We start from the raw sequence: 15875 nt of genomic DNA, 5'->3' as shown, positions 1-15875 counted from the left end.
TAGCGTCCAAAAGGCCATATGAAGCAGGGCTCAGCAAAGTAGAGCACGCAGGCTAGATCCGGCTCGTCAAGTGAAATTATTTAGCTCGCAGTCTCCAAATGAAATACTATATCCCCTGGCTTGCAGTTTTCCTAAAGGCAAGTAACATGATAGACAGAAAGACACGCGAAAAAACGGCATTGATTTTCAGTAGTACTTCACGCATGAACAGTTCTTCTCAAAAATAAAATACTCGAAGAACAAGCTACGAAACTGCCTGCCTGACTGATGTCCATTTAAATAACGTTCGGTATCTGGCCTCACCCAGCTTGTCTCTGAATATGGAGAGACTTTTGCGCGGCACACAGCTCAAATCTTGCACTAAGTTGTGCCGTTTGCGATTTCATGGCATAAATATTGCTTCATAATATTTATGCCATGAAAAGTTCTTATTAAAGCAAACATTATCGTCTGCTCATTGTTTTATCATTACTAACTACCTCAAATTATAAATTCCACATGAATGTGTCCTGCCTGCCGTCCACTCGTTTCCATGGCACCCGGCCCCTGTCTGGGAGAATGTTACACATCCTGATGTAAAAATTAACAGTAATAATTTTCATGGCATCGTTTACATCCTGACAACGCTCCAAGTACTTAGACTTTAATTCTGTCGTTCTTGAGATCTTCACACACGACTTTCCTTCACGTACAAGCGTGTCAGCTTTAATCTCAGCATAATAATAAGCATAAACGAGCCTCCAAATTACTGCGTCGAGTTCCAATATTTCGAGCTTTATAATTATTATAGTTTAACCCTTGATTTACTAACGTATTTTGTTTGGCAACAAGTGTAAAAATAAGAGATCATTTTTAGCCTGAGATTTTTAAGACTGAATTTCATAGAACTTCGTGAGAAATGTTCCCCAACAAAAACTAGACAGAACTGGATGTGGTTGCATTTGAACAAGATCACAGATAATAACGACATTATGCAACTTACAAGAGAAATCCAACTGTGCAGTATGATTTGAACCAGCATTCCCATTGTAATTAATTGGCATAACAGCCAGTTTCATCCAGCAAAATTTAACTGCTTAATACATATATTCAGATTCCTGATACTGATCAGCCTGCTTTAGTAGTGCCTTACAATATAGTAAAAAAATTACTGCTCTATTAGCTAGCTGTAAAGTGCTGAAGTTTGCAAATCTACTACTTGCAGCTATCTATAGGACAACTGTTTCATGTTGAGCACTCGAAAACAATTTTCGTAAACTTTCTTTGAAAGCAAATTATCAAAAGGGAAGCTTCTACAAAAATCAAGCGATTTCATAGCGCCAACATTAAGTTGTTTTAAAGAGCCCTGTTTATTGTAAGGCTATTACGCATAAGTGTAAGGCTCCAGATTCTTTTTTGCCATTCTGGGAATTTGAGTTGTGAATTCCAAAAGGAATTTTCTCTTTAAATATTTTAACGAGCGAAACTAGGGGTTCACTCTCTCGAGATCTTAGTGGACAGAATATTTGTTCGTACTGAAAGGCGGGAAAGTTAAATACGTTCGACAATCTGACTTTAACCTTTTCATGCCAATAGTTGCTTGAGACCAACGTATCTTTTTATGCTCATAAAATAATCAGTTCTGCTATTTTGCTATTATTAACGGCCTGGTTACTCAGCGACACGAAGAGGGCGGAAGGCCGACACAAAGACGACGGCCATCCGGCCATCTGCGGGATTACGCCCCCTAAGGAAAGTTCAGGACGAACTTCTCTGAAAGAGGGGGGCATTGTGACAGCGACCGTGAAATTGTACCTGCATATCACGCCCACATTTTTGTAGGACATCGACAGTACGGGACGCCAAGTCAGAAGCCGGTGATTGTGTGCGGTGCGGCTCTTCTTCCGTCTTTTTTATTTGTCATTGTTGTTTTCACTGTTTTGTGCTTTGTCTAATAAACTCTTAACCTCTCGCGATGGTCTGAAATCACGTAGCGCTAACGGGCGCTACACTACGCTTGAACGATTTACCATAGACTTTGACACCGTTATTCAGCAAACAAAATCTGGACGAATTGTTAGATAAATTGTAGTTCTACCAGGTACTGATGTATCTGGCCAGATACAGATTCTGAAGATGAATTTGACTACTTATTCCTCGTTCCTGAGGATTTAGGTGATTCTGAAGAAACTGATAAAGGTGATGCAGGTGCGGGACAAACGGCTTGCCATGACTTTTGGCTATGCGATGTAATGGACCGAAAGTAAAAAACCCTGTTGGTTTCTTCAGCATCAACATAGTCATAAAGTTGTGTGAAACTTTGCCGAAGCACAAGGGGTACAAAGTGTTTTTTGATTTCTTGAACTCAATGAAGCACAACTGAGAGACGGGGTCCAATCAGTTGCAACCATACGATCGATAAATTACATCAAAACCATACCAATCATACGACTTCGCAGCTACCAGGTGATGCCTTTCAATGAATTGAAACGAAGACGCAGAGGTGCCACTGACTTTTATCGCACCAATGATAATAAGGTGTGCGTAGTGAAGTGGTTCGACAACCGTGAAGTAATATTGTCATCAACATACAAGTGTGTGAACCCGGTTGAATCAGTTAGACGGTGGGATAGAAGGCAACGACAAGAAATTTATTGACGTTCCTTGCCCATCAATTGTAAAGGAATACAAACAGTTTATGAGAAGCGTGAATTTGACGGGTATGTAGATCTCATTGTACAGAATTGATCACAATAGCCGAAAATGGCACAGACGGGTATTTTTTCGGGCAATTCACGTGTCCCTAACCAACAGCTGGTTAAAATACAAAGACGATTGTTTGCAGAACGGTATAGCAACCAGAGATGTGATAGATTTAATGGAATTTATGTTATCCGTCAGTGAGAGTTCAATCAAACTGGAAAAACTATATATAAAACGCAAGCGTGGCTAGCCAGAAGCTCAACGTGCAGCTGAAAAAGAACCAGGTCCATCTAGACCCGATTCGCAAAGTCGACCAGAGCATACTACACGATCTAAGCAGACTGCTCATTGGCCTGAAATGGTAACATCCAAGAAACGCTGTCGCGTTTGCAAGAAAACGACCCAAATGCGCTGCATGAAATGCGATGTCCATCTCAGCATAACTACTCAATGCAGCTGTTTTTTCAGTTGCAAATTCATTTATATAATAAGGTGATATCAAACAGAAGTACGTATGAATGTGAATATGCACGCAATAACATGAAAAAAGGTCGCGTTGTGACATGGAAAGACCTATCCTGTTAATCTTCAAAAATGCATCAAATAACTTATTAAACAATGCAAAAAAGCCCAACGACTCATTTTAAAGGTTAAACTAATGCACTCACGTCAAAAATGAATAATTATCTTTTTATATCAAATAAATCTATTTTTACCGTAAATGTCCAATGATGCTTCTAAGCAACATTTTAAAAAAAACAGCAAAAAATTGGTCTTGCGACTAAAAAACGTAGCATATCTCCTATGTAGACGTATTTTGACGAAATAAAGCACAAAAAATAATAATCGCATCGTCTGAAAAAATTTGAGGGTGTAAGGATTAACAGTGTTGCACTGACTTCCTTCACAATAACCGTCAATTGAAACTAGAACAAGTGTCGCCATATTTTATTCAAAACAAATGATCGTCAGACAGGGATAATAAGACAAGAAATCACTCAATTTAGCACAAACAAAGCAAATACATTGAAAGCAAACTTCTAAACAAAACGACAAACCCACAACTTGCTAGAAACACTACACGCGTCGTAACAGTACGCTACCGTAATAAGTACTGACACGCTGGTTCTCTCACAGTGACGACAGTATCCCCATTTTAGTCGTTGACATCCCCGGATGGGGATGTCACACACCCATCACTGACATTGGCCGGTACAAGCTGGACGAGCTTCGCCACTAGACGGGTGATCACATTGGTCAACGTTCAGATCCGGACCGATCTCGCGATGGCATCGCTGCCAGAAAGCAGTTCCGTGATCACACCATCGGGCACTGGGTTCGCGGGATGTTTTCCTCCAGGATCAGCACCAAATCGTAAACCCGTTGGAAGAAAAGGGATTCTGTCGTTGCATCAACTCTGACAGGTTTTCTCATCTCCATCGTCGCCACCATTTCGTAAGGAGCTGCTAACGGTAGTGCTATCGGTGATTCCATTGCGGGTGACCACGTCCATATGGCTGCCGTTCCGGATCGTGGACTTCGACAGCCGAGAAGCCCACGTAGGTGCAGCAAGTCAACAGTTGAAACGAGAACAAAGGGTGACGTTCGTGGATCTCGTCTTCCATGAATACCAGAGGTCTGGCATTGAGGTAGGCTTGAACCTCACAAAGTGCTGTCTGGAGTTCCTCTTCATCGAGCACTGAGTCCTTGATCGAGCAAAGGAGGCGTTCCCAATAACCTCCCATCCACGGGCTCGCGCCAGAATAAACTTCCAGTTGATACGGTGTCCTACAAGATCACGGTGGACTCGGTCCACATCTACTTGTCGCCAGATTTGAATCAAATCTAACGCGGGGGTCTTGAAAGAGTGGAAGTTATCCGACTCCCGTCAACGTCCAGCAGGAACGGCCGGTCGAAGTGTGGGTGCGCCATAACTGACGGAGTGGAGAGGGCACTCTTGAGTTTGTGCTAACCACCAACTCCATCTATGGCCTTTCCTAATTAGAGCATGGAGACGACCGGCGAAGCCGGAAAAGTTTTTGACGAACCGACGATAACAATAGGCAAGGCACAGGAATTGCTGGATTTCTTTTACGTGTTGCCATGACATGCGCCGAATGGCATGACCTTGAATTGAAAGAGACCCATCGGCGTTGAGAAGGCTATTTTCTCCCGGTCGCTTTCCGCGACTTCGACCGGCTAGTAGCCGGACACCAAGTCGAGCGTGCTGAACCATTTGGCAAATGCCAGCACATCCAGCGTATCGTCTATGTACGGGACGGGTTGGGCGTCGACTCACGTTACAGCATTCAGTTCGTGGTAGTCCACGCAGAACAGCGGGAATCCGTCCTTCTTCCTCACCATCACAACTAGTGAACTCCAGCGGACTGAGGCTGGTTCGATTACCCCTGTGAGTAGCATTTCCCTGATTAGCTGATCCATCACCTCCCGCTGGGCTTGGGGAAGGCGGCGGGCTGGCAGTCACAATGGCTAAGCCCCTCCGGTCTCGATGCGGTGGAGTTCGTCAACGCCAGCACCTGAATCAGGTTTTGCATCCTGTGAATTCGCGACAACCGCTGCGCTGATGCCAGGCTGCCCAGCTGGTGCTGACGCATGCTCGATCCTCACGTATCCTTTTATCGTACCCTTTTCCCTCTTCAAGGGCTCCCCGCCTGATGCGCTATGCCAGAGAGACTCAGGTATCACGGAGACCACCGCCCTGGTTTCTAACAATAAAGAGACCCTCGTCCCGTTCAGCTTACCGTTTACACATGGCGTGTTGTCTGCTTGCAGTCCGGCCATGACCAAAACCCTGCGGTTTTCAAGTCCGCCGCTTTGCGTGCCCATTGGCTTTCAGTGGTTTTGGCGCCTTTTGTTGGGCAGTCGCGTCAGAGGTGGCTCAAGCCACCGTAATTAAAANCACGCCCGTCTNCTTCNTTTCGACCGGGTCGTACAGNCCCGCCCANAGCTCNCTGCCCTTTNCCAGCTTTCAGGGAAANGCTTNGNTCACCTCNCACCTCGCACGCACACGCGTNGATAGANTGGGNCGNTTCNGGTTTCCTCCGGNTTTNGGATTACCCGGTNGNNNNACTNNCCGNCCTNNTNGNGGNAAATCTTCNTCNGNNNNCATGANCNTNNCNTGACCAGCCATATGANCNTTNCGGTAAGNNGNTGTCGGTTTCTGCAGCCTGATCGCCATATACGCCTCTTTTGAAGTTATCCTCTGGCAAAACGCGCCGCAAGGTCGCGTTCTGACAAGCCGGCTCTGTGTCCAACCTCTTCTACCTCTTGGGCGTATTGCTCGATAGTTTGTCCTTCACGTTGATGCAGGGTGTGGAACCGCTCGATCAGCCACCGTGTTGACTCCTCCGGGCCGTATGTGCCCAGCAATCGCTTCTTCAACTCCTCAAAGGAGTTCTCCCATGCTTGTCCGCTGGGTAGAGCTCACGGCGGACTGAGTCGTTCAGCAGGAGAAAAGTCGGGGGCAGGCTATAGGAGGCCGATAGTGTTATTTCCCGGACAGGCCCTGAATGTAACGAGTCGGTCTCTCAGGCGGGCTCATTCGTTACCCCATCAGGATTATTAGCACAGTCATCGCTAGGCGACGACGGGCCGTCGTCAACCGTCGGGTTTTCTGCGCAGACTTATTCTCCGCTTGACTTCTGCTAGCTCAGTTCTCCCTTCTTCCATGTCTGCGCTTTACCGGTAACATTATCGCAATCACAAGACAAGAAAGGAACGCAGTATTTCTTAGCGTCTGTGAACAAGGACCGTCACTGACTTGGCACAGCAGGATTCCAACGACAACAGCAACATACGCACCAACCAACGCACTACCGTAATCCTCTTTTGATCTTCAAGTACATATCCGCTTACGGTAGCTCCATTTTTTTTACTTCGTTGTCTGTACAAATACAGTTGTCAGCTGAATCCGTGTCCATTACTCCCATTTACGGCGTTTACAAATATTTTTTCTTTGAAAACTAAATTTTGAATTTTGAATGATGTTAATGATATTTGTTGAAAAATCTTTAGTTCGAACTTGAGGATTCTTTGGTAGTGGACTGTATGTGTTAAATATAAAATATCAATGACAGTGGGTTTGACTAAGAATCGGTTTATTCAGAACAAACAGTGAGTAACAATAATGATGTAGCGAGAGAAAAGAAACGGTTCAGGCGGTATTCGATACGGCGTGTTCCGTGTTAATGTCCCTCCTCCCTCCGCACTTGTATTTATATCTTTTTCTTGGCGTCACTCCGCATCCGGCGTCCTCGATAAAAAAATGAAAAGCAATTATAAATCGGCGTGGGCACGCCATCCCTTAGACTGTGCAGCTTAGCCGGAATCTGAACAGGTGCGCTGTCAGCCTCATTTCAATTTGACGCTTTTTCAGCAACTGACCACAAAAGTTGTGACAAATATATTACAGGACGCTGACTTTTTGATGATTTAATTGCCATTCCATTGTTTAACATCAAGAAAAACAAAGGATGCAACTGGCGTCGCGCAATTGTTGTTTTCGTACCAGGAGCAATGCTTTGTTGCCACGGGAATTTTTACATAGTGATGAGCAGATATTGAGAAAAGATTTCTCAACAATATTTGTTGTTATGGCCGGTGTATTCCTTTTTACTTGATAGCTATAATCAAGTTCAAGTGGACTGTCTAATTAAACCGCGGTTGACTAATTTGAACCGCTGAGTTCTATCTTCGGTTTTACGGTTCCCGCTTTGAATCCGTGTCGTTTACCCAACGACTTACAACCTATAATCTCTAATGTTTCCAGTCACGTCTAACATGATTGGTATTCCAACAGGTCTTTCGATTGGAAAGACCCACGAAAACTCTCGAATCTCAAAAGAGAATAGCAACGCTTTATTTGACTAGAAACAAACTATACAGACAACAACACACACGAAAAGGATACACAGACCACAACACACACGACTAAAATTCGCTATTACAACAACTTCACACACCTCACGATGTTACTGCTGATCTTCCTACTGTAGAGTTTTGATATTCAGGTTTTGATGTTGTGTTGGAATCTGTAACATTTGTGTTGGCGACAAAACCGTGTCGCAAGCGAGTTAGTGGACTGTAGAATTTTATTTTGGCATCAGGTCAAATGATTTATGATTGCCTAACTGCAACACGACCGATGTTCGTTCACGAACGTGTAAAAACGTAAGACAAAACAGTGGAAACCGGTTTTATTCAATGAAAGTGAACGTTTATTAATGGACACAAATGTACACTGACCAAGCACTGCACGAACACTAAGGACAATCAGACAACACAGTACGGAGATCGCTAACAAACACACAGCATTTTCACACTTCCTCGTCACTCCTGTCCGTACGTTACCGTATTCAATCCCGACACGCAGGTTCTATAGCGTCGCCGACAGTATCTGCAATGCCGACGTTTACTCCCTGGATGGGAGACTCGTTCTCCCATCACTGATGCTTGCTGGCTCCAGCATCACCAGCTTGGCAACGGGCCTGGTCACCTCAGCAGTTGAGACCCGGCGCCGTGTCGCTCAGGCCACGCCGTCGCTGCCTGGGATAAGTTCCGTCACCACTCTGAAGGAGCATCGTGTTCGAGGGACATTGTCTTCCAATATCAAGACGAGGTCGTCAGTTTCGGCCCCTCTGTGCTGCTCTTCCATTTTCGGCGCGTTAGCAAGGTGGCAAGATATCCGCTTCTCCAACGCCGCCACCATTCACCGATCAACTGCTGCCGGTAGCGCCACCGGCTATACAGCTGCCGGGCCTGCGCTCTGAGGAGTGCCAATTTGGATGTTGACCTTCGAATCAGCAGCAGGAACGAGCTGAGGGGGACGAGTTTGTCAGTTGCTTCTTCCATGAGTGTTAGGGGCCGGGCGTTGAGGCAAGCGTCGACCTCACACAGGAGGGTACGGAGCTCCTCATCGCTTAACAGCGCCTGACCTAGAACCTTCTGAAGAGACTCCTTCGTGGTCCAGATGAGGCGCTGTCAATAGTCTTTCATCCATGGCGCTCTTGGTGGGATAAACTTCCACTGAATTCTTTGTCCAGCCAAATCTCTCAGGACCTGGTCAACGTCGATCTCCAGCGGCGGAGCGGCAGTTCCTCACAAAGCGCAGGCAAAGGGCGCTGATCCAAAACAGCCTTACGATGTCGCTGTACCTTTCGGGGTGGAAAAAGTCAGCAATGGTGTGGGCCACCACCAAAACTAGCAGCGCATCGTGGGGGGTTCTATCTTCGTTGGGTGGTAACGGGGAGCTGCGTTCGAATGAACTTCGTCTCCGGGACCATGCCTCTGTCGGCCCGTCTAGCCATTTTGGCCCCTGCCAGCAAAAACTATTCACGGCTAGCTCCTACAAGGATGCCCCACAACTCAGCAAGTCGGCAGGGTTACTTCTCCCAGGGCAGTGCCTCCAGCACGCAGGTTCCACCAAATGCTGGATCTCTTCCACACAACGGCTTCCAGCGACTTGTCGCCGACCGCACCCACGCCAGTGTGATTTTGCTGTCACCCCAGCATGAGATGGAGCATATGTCTAGCTGCAGCGCTTCTTGGGCGAAACGGATCAACCGCAGGGCAGTCAGGGCCCCCTTGAGCTCCAACCTCAGGAGACTCAGTCGTTTCACGGGGGTGATGCGGGTCTTCGCTGCCACCAAGCTCACCCGCTCGGATCCGGACGCGGTTTCCACCCGCAGGTAGACTACCGCACCGTAGGCCCGCTCTGAAGCGTCACAGAAGGCATGAAGCTCAGTCCGCTTTGCTTGTTCCAGAGGCACAGGCACTAAGGCGCGGGGAAACCTGACGAATGGGAGGTCAACAAGCTCCCGCTTCCAAATGACCCAGTGCCGTTCTACTTCCTCTGGAAGAGACTCATCCCAAGCCACTCCTCTTTGCCATAATGACTGGAAGAGGATCTTCGTTCACACGAGAAAAGGAGCCAGACACCCTATCGGGTCGAAAATGCAGGACGCAGCACTCAGCATCTGCCGTTTCTTGTCCCCGCCCTCTGGGCGTGTCTTCTCCGGCGCCACTAATGTCACGTGGTCATCATCGCGCTCCCAATTAATCCCCAATGTCTTCCAGGGACGTCCTCCCGTTCCCTTCGCAGTCTTTTCGACAGGGATGGCTCTGAGGGCGACGGGTTCATTGCTAGCCCATTTATGGAGATGGAACCCTCCAGAAGCCAGTAACAAATGCGGCTGATCCACCAAAATCCAGACTTCCCCAAGTGAGTTACAAGAGGTGTCCAAGTCATCCATATACATGTTGTGTAGCACCTCTTCAGCCGCTCAGGGTGCTGACGCTTGGTACCGTCGAGCATGCGACCTCACGGTGCCCAGCGCCAGGAAGATGGAGCACTTCAGCCCAAAACAGACTCAGGTGAGGCGGTACTTGCGGATCCTCCGCTCGTCATCCCACCAGAGAAATCTGTAGGCATCCAGATCTTCCTCCCGCACTCAGATCTGCAGGTGCGTCGTTCTGATGTCTGCCTGCAATCTGACACAAAGGCGGCGGAAGCAGAGGATGGCCCGCAGCAGATCAATCTGGAGGTTTCGTCCCGCCTCCAGTTGGCTGTTCAACGTGGTCCCGTCGTACGGTGCGGCTCCATCGAACATGACCCGACACTTCCGCTCGTCGCCTGATCCCTAGTAGACCGCATGATGCGGAAGATACCACGTTCGCCTCGGCGGACTGACTGCCGTCACTGGTTCCGCCCATTCCTCGTCGAGGTACCGCTTCATGTCTGAGAAGTAGTGCGCGCCATCTTCCTCGCGCGCATTCACCCGCCGCTTGAAAGCCAGCAGTCAACGTTTGGCCTGCGGGTAGTTGTTGGAAAGGTCCGGCCGTCCAGGGATCCTGGGGAGATGAACCTGATACCTCCCCACGTCGAGGCAGACCGCTTCCTTAGAATTCTTCAATGCCGTGGCTCCATCTGCAGCAGTGTCTTCGACCGGCACTATTCCGAACGACATGAACCTCCCAAAATTTCCGCAGGGTGATGTCGTCCTTCAGAGGACCGTCTTAGTTCAGTCCTTCTGAAGATGATCCATCCAAGGTGGGTCCCCACGGCCACAGACCCGCCGGTCGCTCTTCTAATGCGACCAGTCACGAATTCATAATAGTAGTCGATGCTGATCAAGACATCGACCACTAGCGGCGTTCCCTGCAGCTGTCCCATCTCAGATTTGGTCCTTGCCAGAGGCTCATCAGAAGGTTCCGCCAGCACATGTCGTCAGTTTCCTCCACCTCGAAGACGTCGGCCGACCTTATGCACAACTCTCCGAGTTCTGCCGATAGCCGCTTCAACTGATTCTTGAAAGCGGTGAGTTTCTTAGGGCTGACTGCGCCGCGGACGCCATGGTATTAACGATCCGTAGGTCGCTTGCTTCGAGTTTCACCTGCTCAGAGGGCCAAATGTGTTGGCGACAGAACCGTGTCGCCAGCGAGTTACTGGACTATAGAATTTTATTTTGGCTGCAGGTCAAATCAACAATGATTGCCTAATCCCAACACGACTGACGTTCGTTCCTGAACATCTAACAACGTAAGACAAAACAGTAGAAACGAGCTTTATTCAACGAAGGTGAACAGTTATCAATGAACACAGATGTACACTGATCAAACACCACACGAACACAAAGGACAATCACACAGCACAGAATGGATATCACTGACAAACACGCAGCTTCCCGACGCTTCCTCGCCACTCTCTACAGTACGCCATCTATCGTACTCCCACGTCATTCATATGGTCAGGTGTTGATGTACCTCCAGTTGCCAACATATATATCATATAATGGTAAAAGCTCTTTTTGGAACAGCTTTCATGTCAAATATTTGTAGACGCCGGAAATGGGTGTAATGGACACGGATTCAGCTTACAACTGTATTTGTACAGACAACGAAGTAAAAAAAATGGAGCTACCGTAAGCGGATATGTACTTGAAGATCAAAAGAGGATTACGGTAGTGCGTTGGTTGGTGCGTATGTTGCTGTTGTCGTTGGAATCCTGCTGTGCCAAGTCAGTGACGGTCCTTGTTCACAGACGCTAAGAAATACTGCGTTCCTTTCTTGTCTTGTGATTGCGATAATGTTACCGGTAAAGCGCAGACATGGAAGAAGGGAGAACTGAGCTAGCAGAAGTCAAGCGGAGAATAAGTCTGCGCAGAAAACCCGACGGTTGACGACGGCCCGTCGTCGCCTAGCGATGACTGTGCTAATAATCCTGATGGGGTAACGAATGAGCCCGCCTGAGAGACCGACTCGTTACATTCAGGGCCTGTCCGGGAAATAACACTATCGGCCTCCTATAGCCTGCCCCCGACTTTTCTCCTGCTGAACGACTCAGTCCGCCGTGAGCTCTACCCAGCGGACAAGCATGGGAGAACTCCTTTGAGGAGTTGAAGAAGCGATTGCTGGGCACATACGGCCCGGAGGAGTCAACACGGTGGCTGATCGAGCGGTTCCACACCCTGCATCAACGTGAAGGACAAACTATCGAGCAATACGCCCAAGAGGTAGAAGAGGTTGGACACAGAGCCGGCTTGTCAGAACGCGACCTTGCGGCGCGTTTTGCCAGAGGATAACTTCAAAAGAGGCGTATATGGCGATCAGGCTGCAGAAACCGACAACACTTACCGAAGCTCATAGGCTGGTCAGTTAGGTCATGCGGTCTGAAGAAGATTTCCACCAGAGGCGGCAGTCATACACCGGTAATCCAAAACCGGAGGAAACCGAAGCGTCCCAGTCTATCGACGCGTGTGCGTGCGAGGTGCGAGGTGAGCAAGCTTTCCCTGAAGCTGGAAAGGCAGGAGCTGGCGGCTGTACGACCCGTCGAAAGAAGAGACGGCTGTTTTAATTACGGTGGCTTGAGCCACCTCTGACGCGACTGCCCCAACAAAAGGCGCCAAAACCACTGAAAGCCAATGGGCACGCAAAGCGGCGGACTTGAAAACCGCAGGGTTTTGGTCATGGCCGGACTGCAAGCAGGCAACACGCCATGTGTAAACGGTAAGCTGAACGGGACGAGGGTCTCTTTATTGTTAGAAACCAGGGCGGTGGTCTCCGTGATACCTGAGTCTCTCTGGCATAGCGCATCCGGCAGGGAGCCCTTGAAGAGGGAAAAGGGTACGATAAAAGGATACGTGAGGATCGAGCATGCGTCAGCACCAGCTGGGCAGCCCGGCATCAGCGCAGCGGTTGTCGCCAATTCACGGGACGCAAATCCTGACTCAGGTGCTGGCGTTGACGAACTCCACCGCATCGAGACCGGAGGGACTTAGCCATTGTGACTGCCAGCCCGCCGCCTTCCCCAAGCCCACTGCGTCGACTACCACGAACTGAATGCTTTTACATGCGTCGACGCCCAACCCCTCCCGCACATAGACGATACGCTTGATGTGCTGGCATTTGCCAAATGGTTCAGCACGCTCGACTTGGCGTCCGGCTACTGGTAGGTCGAAGTCGCGGAAAGAGACCGGGAGAAAATAGCCTTCTCCTCGTCGATGAGTCTCTTTCAATTCAAGGTCATGTCATTCGGCCTGTGTCATGCCAATATCCAACGGATGATGGAAAACGCTTTGAGGGGGTTGACATGCAAGGCCTGCTTGGTGTACCTAGACGACATTATCGTCTACGTGCGGACAGAGGAGGAACATCTGGAACGACTGATCAAGGTGCTCCACCGCCTGCAGTCCGTGGGGCTGAAGATCAAGCCATAGAAGTGCCAGCTGATGCGTCGAAGTGTATAGTATCTGGGTCATGTCGTAGCACAGCACGGAATAGGAACAAACTCAGAGAAAACATCGGCGGTAGAAGGGTTGCCCAGACCCCTCTGCGTGAAAGAAATCCAGCAATTTTTTTGCGTTGCTTCATATTAGCGTCGGTTCGTCAAAAACTTTGCCGGCATCGCGGGTCCTCTCCATATACTGGTCAGGAAAGGCCATTGGTGGAGTTGGGCATCAGAACAAGAGGATGCCCTGACCAAGCTCAAGACTGCCCTCTGCACCTCGTCTGTTATGACCTACCCCTACTTCGACCGGCTGTTCTTGCTGGACGTTGACGCGAGTGAATACGCCCTCAGTGCTGTCTTCTCGCATCCGCACGATCAAGGTCTCCTGGCGGTGATAGCTTATGTCAGTCGATCATTGTCGCAACCAGAGCAGAAGTACTGTGCCATGCGGCGGGAGGTGCTTGCCATCGTTTGGGCTACGCGCCACTTTTGATCGTACCTATACAGTAGAAAGTTTACAGCCCACGCAGACCACAGCGCGTTGAGGTGGCTCAGGAACTTCCGGGAACCCAGGGCCGGTAGTCCGCTGGCTGGAGCGGCTGGCAGAGTATGAATTCGAAGTTGTCCACCGGCCTGGACCACAACACCGGAACGCCGATGCCCTATCCTGAAGAGTCTACAGGCAGTGCGGGGCCACGAATCCAACGCAGACATGCCCGGGCGACTCTGACGAAAAGGCGACAGGCCCTGATGCAGATCCACCCGGTTAGCCGGCGCTTCCAGCGAGTGGGGTTGGACTTGCGGGGCCCACTGGAGGAAACTCGGCGCGGCAATCGCTACATCTTGGTGGTGTACGATTACTTTTTCAATGGCCAGAAGCATTCCCACTGCCTGATTCTGAGGAGGTCACGGTGGCCACAGCCCTAGTGAACGGCATTTTCTGCCGTTTCAGAGCACCAGAGACACTGCACTCAGACTAGGGCCGTAACTTCGAGGCAGAGGTGATAAGAGAGGTATGCCGGCTGTTCAGCGTTGCCAAGACCAGGATTACGGCCTACCACCCACAGTGTGACGGTATGGTAGAGAGGATAAACCAGACACTTATTGATATGCTGGTGAAGGTGTCCATCAACCAGCCGGAGGACTGGTATGTCCATCTTGACCGGGTGCTTCTGGCGTACCGGTCTAGCGTCCACCACACCACTGGTGCCACATCTGGCTGAATATTATTTGGGAGGGAGCTGAGGCTATCAGCGGATATGATATGCGGGTTGCTACACGGCGCGCTGGAGGAAACTACCGGGTATATGTCCAACGCTTGCGCCACGAACTAGAGCAGCTGTTCGACACAGTCCGAGCCAAAGCAGGCCTGGAACAGCGTCGACAAATGTTTTGGAAGGCTAAAAAGGCGCACGGACATGTGTACAAACCGGGCGATCATGTTTGGCTGCAAGTGCCTGTCAAAACGAAGCTAGGAGCTCACTGGGACTGACCATATCTGGTCCAGAAAAAGTTGAACTAGCGGGAGTGTGCAGAAGGAAGGGGGATGTGGTGTAGCGAACGAATTGGAAGAAGAGCAGCAAAGCTACCGTAAACAGAGGGATACTTGAAGATCGAAAAAGGATTACGGTAGCACGGTGGTTGGTAGTGAGCGAGCGTGTGTGGTTGTTGGTTCTGGAATTTTTCTATGGCACATCGGTGACATTCCTTGTTCGGATTTGTTAATAAACATTGTGCACTTTACCTGTCTTGTAAATGCGACAATGTTTCCAGAGAGCGTGAACGCGGAAGAAAGGACAGCTGAGCCGGCGGAAGCCAAACGGAGGATATGATCGCGCGGAGGAACCCGCCGGTCGACACCGGCCCGTCGTCGCCTAGCGATGATTGTGATAATAGCCCTGATGGGGTGACGAACGAGCCCGTCCGAGAGAGCGGCTTGTTGCAATTATAATGTAATAAACGATTTAGTCAAATTTGTTAAAATTCTATTTATTAATAATCATAGCATGCGATGCAGCGTTTAACTGGATGTAAATAAAATGCTTGATGGAACGCAGCATATATATTTTGCAATATTCCACTTAGCATTCATTGCTTGCCTAACTCTCTTGAATTGTGAAATCAAGAACTGTGCTTTGTTTATGAAAGCAGCGCACTGAGATTACATTTTTATTATTTATCTGATAGCATTTGTTAGCTTCAATGAATACGCACACAATAATTCATGTTGAAGCATTTAATGTAGCAGATAATTTGTACAATGAATAATAAGTATAATTAGCCATACCATTTTTTGAACTTTTTATTCAAAATTTTAAATAATAATTGGCTATTAATGTGTGGATGAAAGATGTGCACGCCTCGCTACTATTATTTTTTCCATCATTTCAATTTTATTTTTTATTTGCCTATTTTCATTTAAAAAATCAAATTTTTGAATTAAACTGAA

The 15875-nt window shown here is 48.5% G+C and overlaps 12 protein-coding genes across 12 annotated transcripts; 5 read left to right on the top strand and 7 right to left on the bottom strand.

Moving 5' to 3' along the window:
• Positions 1 to 485: 485 nt before the first annotated feature.
• Positions 486 to 1058, bottom strand: Tsp_05066 (hypothetical protein). Its single transcript, XM_003369611.1, has 3 exons — positions 917 to 1058; positions 735 to 797; positions 486 to 703 (listed from the first exon to the last, which is right to left on the bottom strand). Exons 1-3 carry the CDS (start codon positions 1056 to 1058, stop codon positions 486 to 488), a joined length of 423 nt encoding a protein of 140 aa, XP_003369659.1.
• Positions 1059 to 2742: 1684 nt separating this feature from the next.
• Positions 2743 to 3178, top strand: Tsp_05065 (hypothetical protein). Its single transcript, XM_003369610.1, has 2 exons — positions 2743 to 2796; positions 2933 to 3178. The coding sequence occupies exons 1-2, from the start codon at positions 2743 to 2745 to the stop codon at positions 3176 to 3178; spliced, it is 300 nt and encodes a 99-aa protein (XP_003369658.1).
• A 790-nt stretch (positions 3179 to 3968) lies between these two features.
• Positions 3969 to 4385, top strand: Tsp_05064 (hypothetical protein). The gene is made up of 2 exons (XM_003369609.1): positions 3969 to 4064; positions 4107 to 4385. The coding sequence occupies exons 1-2, from the start codon at positions 3969 to 3971 to the stop codon at positions 4383 to 4385; spliced, it is 375 nt and encodes a 124-aa protein (XP_003369657.1).
• A 185-nt stretch (positions 4386 to 4570) lies between these two features.
• Positions 4571 to 5529, bottom strand: Tsp_05063 (conserved hypothetical protein). Its single transcript, XM_003369608.1, has 3 exons — positions 5445 to 5529; positions 5220 to 5408; positions 4571 to 5187 (listed from the first exon to the last, which is right to left on the bottom strand). Exons 1-3 carry the CDS (start codon positions 5527 to 5529, stop codon positions 4571 to 4573), a joined length of 891 nt encoding a protein of 296 aa, XP_003369656.1.
• Positions 5530 to 8150: 2621 nt separating this feature from the next.
• Positions 8151 to 8471, top strand: Tsp_05062 (conserved hypothetical protein). The gene has a single exon (XM_003369607.1). It carries the CDS (start codon positions 8151 to 8153, stop codon positions 8469 to 8471), a length of 321 nt encoding a protein of 106 aa, XP_003369655.1.
• A 612-nt stretch (positions 8472 to 9083) lies between these two features.
• Tsp_05061 (Pao retrotransposon peptidase family protein) lies at positions 9084 to 9959 on the bottom strand. Its single transcript, XM_003369606.1, has 2 exons — positions 9735 to 9959; positions 9084 to 9596 (listed from the first exon to the last, which is right to left on the bottom strand). The coding sequence occupies exons 1-2, from the start codon at positions 9957 to 9959 to the stop codon at positions 9084 to 9086; spliced, it is 738 nt and encodes a 245-aa protein (XP_003369654.1).
• A 274-nt stretch (positions 9960 to 10233) lies between these two features.
• On the bottom strand, positions 10234 to 10667 carry Tsp_05060 (conserved hypothetical protein). The gene is made up of 2 exons (XM_003369605.1): positions 10573 to 10667; positions 10234 to 10438 (listed from the first exon to the last, which is right to left on the bottom strand). Exons 1-2 carry the CDS (start codon positions 10665 to 10667, stop codon positions 10234 to 10236), a joined length of 300 nt encoding a protein of 99 aa, XP_003369653.1.
• Positions 10668 to 11355: 688 nt separating this feature from the next.
• Tsp_05059 (conserved hypothetical protein) lies at positions 11356 to 11827 on the top strand. The gene is made up of 3 exons (XM_003369604.1): positions 11356 to 11451; positions 11539 to 11621; positions 11644 to 11827. The coding sequence occupies exons 1-3, from the start codon at positions 11356 to 11358 to the stop codon at positions 11825 to 11827; spliced, it is 363 nt and encodes a 120-aa protein (XP_003369652.1).
• A 793-nt stretch (positions 11828 to 12620) lies between these two features.
• On the top strand, positions 12621 to 12977 carry Tsp_05058 (conserved hypothetical protein). Its single transcript, XM_003369603.1, has 2 exons — positions 12621 to 12705; positions 12742 to 12977. The coding sequence occupies exons 1-2, from the start codon at positions 12621 to 12623 to the stop codon at positions 12975 to 12977; spliced, it is 321 nt and encodes a 106-aa protein (XP_003369651.1).
• Positions 12978 to 13404: 427 nt separating this feature from the next.
• Tsp_05057 (putative ABC transporter permease protein) lies at positions 13405 to 13793 on the bottom strand. The gene is made up of 3 exons (XM_003369602.1): positions 13722 to 13793; positions 13593 to 13696; positions 13405 to 13528 (listed from the first exon to the last, which is right to left on the bottom strand). Exons 1-3 carry the CDS (start codon positions 13791 to 13793, stop codon positions 13405 to 13407), a joined length of 300 nt encoding a protein of 99 aa, XP_003369650.1.
• A 32-nt stretch (positions 13794 to 13825) lies between these two features.
• Tsp_05056 (conserved hypothetical protein) lies at positions 13826 to 14308 on the bottom strand. The gene has a single exon (XM_003369601.1). The coding sequence runs from the start codon at positions 14306 to 14308 to the stop codon at positions 13826 to 13828; it is 483 nt and encodes a 160-aa protein (XP_003369649.1).
• An 89-nt stretch (positions 14309 to 14397) lies between these two features.
• Positions 14398 to 15131, bottom strand: Tsp_05055 (hypothetical protein). Its single transcript, XM_003369600.1, has 4 exons — positions 15055 to 15131; positions 14920 to 15031; positions 14727 to 14826; positions 14398 to 14645 (listed from the first exon to the last, which is right to left on the bottom strand). Exons 1-4 carry the CDS (start codon positions 15129 to 15131, stop codon positions 14398 to 14400), a joined length of 537 nt encoding a protein of 178 aa, XP_003369648.1.
• Between the last annotated feature and the right edge of the window lie 744 nt (positions 15132 to 15875).

Source organism: Trichinella spiralis, assembly GCF_000181795.1.
Source record: "Trichinella spiralis strain ISS 195 chromosome Unknown Scfld1557, whole genome shotgun sequence".
NCBI classification, from domain to species: Eukaryota; Metazoa; Nematoda; class Enoplea; order Trichinellida; family Trichinellidae; genus Trichinella; species Trichinella spiralis.
Note: the sequence above shows the minus strand (reverse complement) of the source record. Positions and strands in the feature narration are given on the sequence as shown.